Source organism: Ornithodoros turicata, chromosome 8 (assembly GCF_037126465.1).
Source record: "Ornithodoros turicata isolate Travis chromosome 8, ASM3712646v1, whole genome shotgun sequence".
Lineage (NCBI taxonomy): Eukaryota > Metazoa > Arthropoda > Arachnida > Ixodida > Argasidae > Ornithodoros > Ornithodoros turicata.
The window spans coordinates 17155768-17165858 of NC_088208.1; the positions used below are offsets into that span (position 1 = coordinate 17155768).

Genomic DNA, 10091 nt, shown 5'->3' on the forward strand with positions numbered 1-10091 from the left:
TTAATCTTACAGTAAGATTGAAAGCAAACACGTCGAAAACAAAAAGCAATACTTTAAAATGTTTGTTTGTTCCTGCATTTAATCGTGTTGTATAGTAAATACGATTGTAGTAAAATCATAGTGGTCTCATCTTAGAAGGGTGAACGTTTGGGCCTGTTGGTACATAGTAATGGGAAAGGTAACCAGAGGTAGAAAACGGGACGAGAGAAGTAGAAGAAGACACAGAGACGCTGAGGTCCATCACATCTTGTCACAGGTACCCTTCCTTGTTTTATAGTTACCCTGCCGCATAACGAAACACTGAATGGGGCCTGGCCTCGTCAATTTTTTTGCCAGTCAGCTTTTTGCCAGTGCCTCCCACCACCACCAATGTGGATAAATAAGCTATTAAATTATTGTTATTACTATTATCATTATTGTATTACATTATTGGACACATTAATAAAGATTATTATTGTTATTATTATTATTATTATTACTACCACGCAGCCTGCCGAAAAGTTGGCCTAGGGACGACGGGCGCCGCGCGGTGGCGCTGCGCTGCTTTATATACAGGATAAAACCTCCCTTTCGGCGGGCTTGGGAATGGCGCGTTCCGTACCGTGTTTGCGCTTTTTTCTGCATTCAACAAAAATCCGGTCTGTTGTGGTGTCCTGTTGCCATGCTGCAGCAACTATGATGTTAATTATTCGTTTTTTGTTCGGCTTCGTTTTATGCTCAAAACTGCTGTCGATTCAGTGCTGTGTAATCGATGTATTGTCGCGAGTGGCGTGTTTTCGAAACATTCAAAATAAAATTCCGCCGTTTATTTGCTTTACGGCAGATGGTAAGATGTTAGTTGTTCTATTTAGCGCATAATGGACTCTTCTGTATAGTTCAGCGGCAACCGTTACGGCGCGAGTGACGGCGCCCGGACATGAGTGCGTGTGTGAGGGGCATCGCACGTACAGGACGGGTTTCAGATAAAGTAGCCCCGCAGCTTCGCATATAGCGCGTTCCCTGCACACCGTACGAACTTCCGGCAGCGTACGACGGTGCATTTATGCGGTGCAAATCGAGAAAGCAATCGTGGTAACCAAACTTTGCGCAATAAAACCGTTAGCAAGGCGAACTTCGCTCCGCGTATTCCCAATGGGACATGACAGGGTAACAGAGTTGCATCGCCCTACCGCTGGGGGTCCCCACTCACGCAGAAACAAAACGAGATCTGGTACGCGTAGCGGTAGCTAGGCGCAACTGTGCCGTGACTGCCATATTGACTTCTGCATAGGAAAATCGGGACGCACGGAGAGCAACGTTTACATGGATTTTTTCACCGATGCTTCTGAAGTACCTCTTTAACGCGCGTTACGCGATAACGACAAGTTGAATAGTTGAAGATCAGAGCCCAGGTTGCTGCGGCAGTAACTTTTCATTCCATTTCATTTCATTGGGCCTTAAGGGCCCCACAGAGAGCATACACGTAAGGTGAGAGGGGGGGGGGGGTTGATGAACAAAGACCATAAGTGACAAAATATCATTAAAGTACTACACGGTTGTCAAGTCATCACGAAACCTGACCAGATGGCAACAGAATCGAGAAAAGAATAAACGCTAAACAATGATCAGTTTATGAGAATTTTACTGAAGGACATCGCAATGATTCATATTATGTCAGTTTCTCTTTGTTCGTTTACTCTGAGTGTGAGGTGCATAAGAATGTATGAACACTGCAAGGCCTTCGGCACAGGTAATATCAGACGGGAAAGAATTCCGTAGGGTAATCATGAGCTGGTGTGGAGAAGGAAGGAACCTCTGTTATCGGACCGCTAGGGGAAAGACTTTGATTGGGTATAATTAGGCAGAACGAGAAAAGTATATCGAGGGCAAGGTGGATAGTATAGGGAAGGCTGCGATCTCGAGTGGAATCGAACATCCTGTGAAAGAAGATAATGGTGGCAAGCACCCTTCCGTCGCAGAAATTGCGGAGGCGGAGTGGCTTTTTAATCTGTGGCAGACAAGAGTAGGGAGAGTTGTCTCTGCTTATAAAACATGCAGCTTTGTTCTGTATGGCTTCTAATAATTTGCGATAGGTAATTCTGATATGGATTACTGGCGATGCTATAGCATGTCCCAGTTGCGGTTAATGATCCAGAAGAAGCGCTCCCATGCACTCATTCTGATTAACAACGGACAGTCAGCACAACGCCGGACAAGGGCAAAAACAGCGCCTGAAAAGTGAAAATATCGTCTTATTAGAAATGTTGCATTAATTTTTTTTAGGGTATAGCTACGTTCTGCTTGGTTCTGTTCTGTTTGACGGACGCCATAGAAATCATAAGGAGAGGCTAGAAGAAAAGCTGGGCGAGAGAGTGATGGGGGAGAGCAAAGGAGTTGTACGAGGTCAAGACCCTCTCCCAACGTCCAAGTCGGGCAGGCACCATGATCGATATTTTGGATTCGGCCGGATTTGCCACAGCCTTTCCACGTGTGAGGACCAGGTGCGTTCGCCGCAATGGTATATCCAATCCAATGCAAGTCGCTTCCGCTTCCGCTGGGCTCCGTGTGCCATGCCGTGTGCGAAGTGTGTTTGTTTTGTCTGCCATCACCTGTGCGCTCGGATTCCCTAGGGAATGAGCATTGTACGGTTTAAAGGGCCATCCAAAAAAATTTCAGATCAAGACATCTAATGAAAGTGTATGTGTCATTATACCGAATAGCGCGAAAGGTTTTGATGTGTACAATTTGTTTCCCAGAAAAAAAAACTCACATAAACGTAGCTCTGCGCCTTCACCCTTAACTCGCCACTCCAGCTATAACGAGGATGAGGAGGTATGATGGCACGTCACCGATGACGGCATAAGGAGACTCGTTCTGGTTTGCCGGTCAGTGGGGGTCAGCGCCTTGTCCCTTTGCCGCCGTAAACCTGTTTTGACAGTTTTCCCCGAGAATTGGGGATAGAAGGAGCGGCCGAAGCATTACCGAGCAAGGAGAAAGGCTTTATCAGTACCCCGAACAGCCGAGTAGCAGACGACAGTGGAGTAGCAGACAACATTTCTCTAGGCAAATCAGCGAGCGTTCTCCTTATAGCGTCAGCGCGATGTTCCAGGCAGATCACAGGCTGGTACTGCTCTTCACCACCGTTGGGCACGGTCGCTTTTTGTGGCGTATTTTAAATTAAATTTCCGCGATAATTATGACTCTGTGGTGTAAATTACTTCGCATGGTGCATCTTACTGGCCTACTCAATAGTTTTATAGGAGGAAAACTGGGTGTTAAGAATGACTTCTGTGCTACTTTAAACCTTGTGCTGCGACATGAAAGAACGGCGCACGGAACTCGTATAGGAGACACCGTTCATACGACGCTAGGCCTACCGTATCGATCATGGCGGTTCCCATGCTGAGGTGCCCCCCTTCGCTGGCTTGGTTTCTAGTTATTATGAGAGTTCTATGCTCGACGCACAGAATCGGGCCACGCGTTTGAGACTCCTGCACTGATGTAACTTAACGTGTCAGGGAGCATTGGATACAATACTCTTTGAAAACTTTCTACATTACGCACTTGGTGGTGCTACGTTCAATATGCATTGGTTTCAATGGTACTTGAAAACGCCTAGCACGGATGCACACTGTACGACTAAAAGACAAAGACATGTATAAAGACATCACCAGTTTTTCTATACTTTTATCCAAGGGTACACATGCACAGCTCCTCGATCACTGTGTTCCGCGAGCGCACCGATCGAGTGGCCGTGACACAGGGCAAGCGGACACCCGGTGCATTCATCGCATCCCACCATCACGTCCGGCATGACAGCACAGCCGGCACCAGGATTCGAACCCGGGTACCTCCCAGTCTCGGCGTGCTGGCCATGTCACGTCGAGACTGGGAGGTACCCGGGTTCGAATCCCGGTGCCGGCTGTGCTGTCTGGGGTTTTTCCTGGGTTTTCCTCAGACGCTTTCAGACACATGTCGGCACAGTTCCCTTAGAAGTCGGCCAAGGACGCACATTCCCCCAGGGCGTCAGTCGTGACGTTGCCCACATACGTGAGGCCGACAACGGCAAGCCCTATCGCCACCACCACCACCCACCATCACGGAAAGAAGAAGAAGAAGGGTGACGCTCTGCGCGCGTGGTGGTTCCAGCAGTTCTCCACGGGGAGAAGAAGAAGAAGTGGTTGTCGGGCAAAGCGATTCCATAATCCTCTGGCCGCCTTTGACGTCCTCGTCTATTTTTGCAATGAGCAGCACCAGAAGCATTATCGTTGAGGAGCCCTCAGGACATCAGGTAAGACTATAATGACACCCGCGAAGAGTGAGTTAGACGTCCCTATACTATTTTCTTCCACAGAAAAATGATAAGGGACTTCGCAGTCTCTGGACATTCCGTCCCTCGAAGAAGACTCTCCTGACACTCATCGCAGTGGCTGCGTTTTATGTACTAATACCCCTCGTCTTCCTTCAACGACCACACGCGATTCTTCCTATCCCACAGCAAAGGGAACGGCCCGTATACTTCTACGGTGTCGACAATTCCACCGGCTTCAATTCGTACGTGGTACCAAACGTCGTCCACTACGTGCGATTCGGACAGCCGGACGTCTCTTTCATTGACGCAGTTAGCATGCGCTCTGCGTACATTAACCACGCTCCGGACCAAATCGTGGTGCATTGCGACGTGTGCCAGCTAGGCGGCCCGTATAGCTATATGATCCGGGATATACCGATCATTAAATTTAACAAACGGCCCCCACCAAAGTCCATTTATGGACGGAAGGTGAGCTGGATTGAACACGCCTCGGATATTGCTCGCCTCCAGGTAAGTCGATATGCAACTTGCACAGCTAACTGATATGAAGATATGAAGAATAGTGTTGGTGTGTTGCATGGGCGTTAGTAAGCGCTACATCTTGTTCCTTATTTGTTGAGCAAACACACAAAGCCATTATCTGTTTCTCCAGCCAGAGTGTTGCACATCCCATTTCGAAGCGAATCAAATATCTTCCTATAAGAGAACCCAATGCAATCCAATCTTCATTTCCAAAAGGAAAAAGATGACCTGGGGCTGCCACATCGGATTGCAAGCGTTTGTGTATCAAATATGCCGGAGTAATGATCGGTCATTCTACTCACTAGATTCTGCTTAGGTACGGGGGCATCTACTTGGACAACGACTGCATAGTCATTCAACCTATGCACCATTTTCGCCACTTTGAGATGTCTGTAGGGTGGCCACCTGAAGAGTACATGGGAAACATGGTGAGCGATTCGCTTGATTGACTCATTCATCATGTTCAAAAGCGAGCTTGCGCTGTACGCAAAGTATAAGAAGTATGAACTGCAGAAAGTACGATAAACCATGCTTCCGAGTTGAGCTTCTAAGTATTGTAAAGCGACAGACAGGTAGTTGATGTTGACGGCGGAATGTACTGATTCCTTGTAGGCCCAGCGCAAGAGCAAGTGCAGAGAACGCCTAATATTTTGAAATGCCTAACGAATCTTGAGGTTAATCAGAGCCGTTTATTGGAAGAGTATGGTTATTGGGAGGAGCCTGTTTTAAAGTGCGTGATTTGACGTCACACAATGGGCGGCTCTAAGGCCAGTGGCCCCGCTGGATTGGGGCTATACTGTCTTGAAACCTCTCCGTGCCTTTCATTCCGCCATTTTGGAGCCGCGGTAACAAACTCTCCCCATAAACAGCTCTGGGTGACCCCTGGTGGCAAATAATTCCCGATTCGTTGAGGAACAGCGATTCATGTTCCCGGCTGACTTCTTGCTCCTCATGGCTGTGTAGCCGACGCGAAGCCAGCTTCTTTCGTTATAGACCCATCTTTCGTCGTCCCCATTCAATGTAGTTTTGCCGCCGTTGTTGACAAGGGACGCGCAGCTGGTGATCCCAGAGCTGCCCGTAATTTTCAGTTTTCTCAAGAGTTACGCGCTCAGTTGTGACGTAAGAGGACTTACAAATCCCAGGCTATCCCAGCTCTATATTACCTGTACTCACTGGGTACCGACAGTTTCGGGAAACTAGATTGGATTAGATTGAATAGGATATTCCCTGACGACCTACAAACCCAATGAATTTTACGTCCACTTTTATTTGCGCTATTTGGATGGAGAGGGGCATGTCGGGAAGACTCAGAATAGCAGAAGTGCTTACTAGCAGAAGTGACTGGCCGGCAGAACCGATTGTTGGAACGGGCTGCTGGTGTTATATGCATCTTAACTGTAAAATATAACAAGATTGAATCAACAACGGGCAAAGGTGTGTATATCAATAAAAGTGTCACAAACTGCAAATTTTTGGCCATCCCTTGTTTATTTATTTCTATTTCCTTGCGATCGCTGTCTTTGCTAGGCCTAACAAGGACGACGAAACATTTTTTCTTCACGTAAACATCAGCACTAGAGCGTAATTTAAAGGTGATTTGCAACGTAATTGCAACAGAATGTACACTTACGGTGTAAAATCGAAGTAATTTGTGAAATTTTTTTACATGAAATCCTGGCTTCCCCATTCCAAGCTACGCTGCCATTTTCGGGAAAATTTAGGTGTCATAGCGTCCCGCATACGCAACAGTAGCCATCACTTAAAACATTCAGTTTGATTGACAGGTCGAGCCTCTTTTTAGGTTCCGCCTAATGACCAGACTCCGTTTGCCATACACGGCACTGGTGCTATGTAGGGGGCCTAGATTCGCCTATGTAGGCTCCCTAGTGCTATGCGGTCAAGAGCGCCGCCTGTTAGTGACTAAAAGGTCACTGTACCTAATTATCATATCTTTAAAGTGCCACAAAAAGGCGTGCGCCGCCCTCTATATTCGAATCAGAAGGGATAGCCCCAACATTCGTAACAACGGCTGGAACATAGCGTGCTATGCGGTGCAGTTGTGTTATTGGAGTGCATAAATTCCAGTTGTTCGTGGCTACCCCCGGTGCCCGATTCCTTCGGCTGTACCAGGAACTTTACCGCGGGTACAACAGCAGCCTGTGGTATTACAACGCCGGAGCCCTGCCAACCATGCACCTGCTGTGGCCTCATCCCCACCTTGTCCACCAAGTCCCTGTCCTCTTCGGTGTGCAAGGAGACTTGCTGGGGATGCTGTACGCTCCTGGTGAACATACCAAATGGAGGGGTTATTTTGCGGTGCACACGTCTTTGCGCTACCGTTCTCGAACGAAAGGTGTCTCGTATCAGAAGGTTGACTTCAAGAACGTAAGGACGCACAACACATCGCTGGGGGAAATGACTCGTGAGGTAATATGCTTTATTTCTAACATGGCAGAGATGCACTATTACATCGAATATGAGTAGTACATAGAACATACATAGTACATAGTACATACATAGTACATACATAGTACATAGTACATACATAGTACATAGTACATACATAGTACATAGTACATACATAGTACATAGTACATACATAGTACATAGTACATACATAGTGCATAGTACATACATAGTACATAGTACATACATAGTACATAGATAGTACATCGAATATGAGTTGCGCAAACACGAACTACCAATATCAACCAACATGTTCCATGAACAAGCAATGCCTATACTACCTAATGCATTACACGGAGAAATTCATCGTAATCGCAACAGCTGTCAAGTACTCTTAAAAATGAACTTCACCGCATAGCACGCTCCTATAGCCAACCATCATCTCGAATGATATCGTTATCTGCCCTGATTTGTTGAAAACAGGAGGCGTACGCCTTTTTTGTGACACTTATGCTGTTCATAATTGTCACAAAAGAGGCGTACGCCTCTCATTTTCAACAAATCGGGGCAGATAACGATATCATTCGAGGTGATGGTTGGCTAGGAGCGTGCTATGCGGTGAAGTTAATTTTGTAATAGGAAAATTTATTAACGGTAACAACACACACACCCGAACACCCGAAGCACAACATACAACAAACAGTTATAGAGACAATATTATGTACATTCGCTTCACAAAATATTTACACAATAACTTGAGTCAACTTCCCGTGAGGCAGTGACAATAATTACAATATGTACAAGTTATATCTACAGTCTATGTACACTCATTCCGGTGAATATTTACATACGAAAGAAAGACGAAGAAACATGACAGTGGTGGCGTTGCGACAAATGCGGTCGAAGTACATAAAGTTCATTTTTAAGAGTGTAGTAACATCGTTCACTCCTGTGATTTGTTGAAAACGGGTGGCGTACGAATTTTTGTGACACTTATGCAGAAATATTGAGTCACAAAAAGGCGTATACGCACCGCGCTTTGCACAAATCAAGCGTAATAGAAGTATCACTCTGTACAATGAGTGGCCTTCAGCGTGCTACGTGGTGAAACTTTGTTTTAAGAGTGTATGATTCGTGGCAGTGGCTGGCGCAGATCCTGCTGTGCGGTGAAGTTCAAAGACATTTTCTGACGAAGTAGTGTAGGAGGAAAACGTGCTCCAATAACCATGCTAACAGTCAACGGCTACATCACACTTCTGGTGGGGTTTTGTGTCAACGATTAGTACGATTTGCTCGTAAAGGCCCCTGCGCGAATCGGCAGCGTCCTCTGTGTATGATGTCAAGGCCAGTTCGCCAGCCGCCGTTCATGGCCGCGCTTAATATCGAATATTTGCGCTATTTGGACGATTTTCGGCATCATGTTTCACAGGGTGAATGCTGTACACTCTTAAAAATGAACTTCACCACATAGCACGCTCCTAGCCCACCATCATCCCGAATGACAACGTTCTCGCCCCTGATTTGTTGAAAACGGGAGGAGGAGCCTATTTTGTGCCGTGCATAATGGACACAAAATAGGCTCCTCCTCCCGTTTTCAACAAATCTAGGGCGAGAACGTTGTCATTCGGGGTGATGGTTGGATAGGAGCGTGCTATGTGGTGAAGTTCATTTTTAAGAGTGTAGTATACACAGGAACACATTTAAAATGATCGTAGGTTTATCAAATATCATTTCATGGTCCCCTTAAGGCCCGCTCTGCACAAGGCTTGAAGAAATAGCTCGGGGCGTTCTTGATGCTCTCTGAAGTCTGACGCGTACACAAGGATGTCGCGTAGGTAACTCTGGGCCATGGTCCACTTGTCGAGTACCTGATCCATGTGGCGCGGGAATGTAGCGGGTGCGTTGCAGAGACCACAGAAATGGCATAGCGTTTCAACGGGTATAGCCCGTCTGGCGTTGCGAAAGCAATTTTTTTTCGGCATAGTCCTACAGCTGTTGCTCCAATCGCGTGTGAACTGGGAAACGCCTGGGCTGTTTTATCCTGACAGCAGAACCGTCCCTAGCCTAAATACCACCTGGCGGAGCAGGATTACCATTTGGTTGCATGATGCACCCACTCTCGGATGTCTAGGAGCAGCTCATTATTGTTGTTGTTGTTGTTTTTCATCGCTTAACTACGCATATAGGACCAGTAATGGATTTGCGCCCCCTGCACCCACTCCAGGAAACAGGTCTAACTTATCGCCATCGGTGTAGCGTGGGAAATAAATTTAGTGTTTACGGTATAGGAAGATTGGTGGCGAGTTGTGTACAATGCGGTGTAAGACTAAGACATGACGTCTTCTCTCTGTTTCGCAGGTTCTCTTTGGTACCTCAGCCTTTGTGAGCGACTCCGCCGAAGTGAAACCCGTGTCCGAGCTTTACGCTGCGAAGCGACTGCAGTCGAAAGAGGGATCAGCGATACGAAGCAGTAGTGGAGGAAGACTCCGTTAGGTAGACAGTGTGTAAATATGTAGTTGTAAATATCTAACAACGAATAAGGTGGTGTACAGGAAAATAAAACTTCAGTAATTTATTAAAGGAGTTGCAAGAGGAGTGAGTAACTGCATGACTAACGGTAGAAAATGCTGAAAAGTATCGTCCACATCGTCCAAGACGCTCCTCCTCCCTGTACACTATAGGAAGTCACCGATAACAGATAACGCGATGCAGATCGTGCTCTCTTGATGTGTTTAAAGCGGGAGGCGCACTGAGCGCACTGGAGCAGTTATGCAAATTGTCACAGAAGGGGGCAAGCGACGTGCTTTTCAAAAATCCAGGGACGCGGCAGTGGTAAGTGGTGTTCTTTTTTGTTTTTTTTTGCGTTTTTGCG

General features: G+C 46.7%; 1 protein-coding gene across 1 annotated transcript; it reads left to right on the forward strand.

Moving 5' to 3' along the window:
• Window positions 1-4094: 4094 nt before the first annotated feature.
• Window positions 4095-9793, forward strand: LOC135366003 (uncharacterized). The gene is made up of 5 exons (XM_064598657.1): window positions 4095-4270; window positions 4334-4801; window positions 5119-5241; window positions 6899-7240; window positions 9578-9793. Exons 1-5 carry the CDS (start codon window positions 4223-4225, stop codon window positions 9710-9712), a joined length of 1116 nt encoding a protein of 371 aa, XP_064454727.1. The 5' UTR covers window positions 4095-4222; the 3' UTR covers window positions 9713-9793.
• Window positions 9794-10091: the final 298 nt, after the last annotated feature.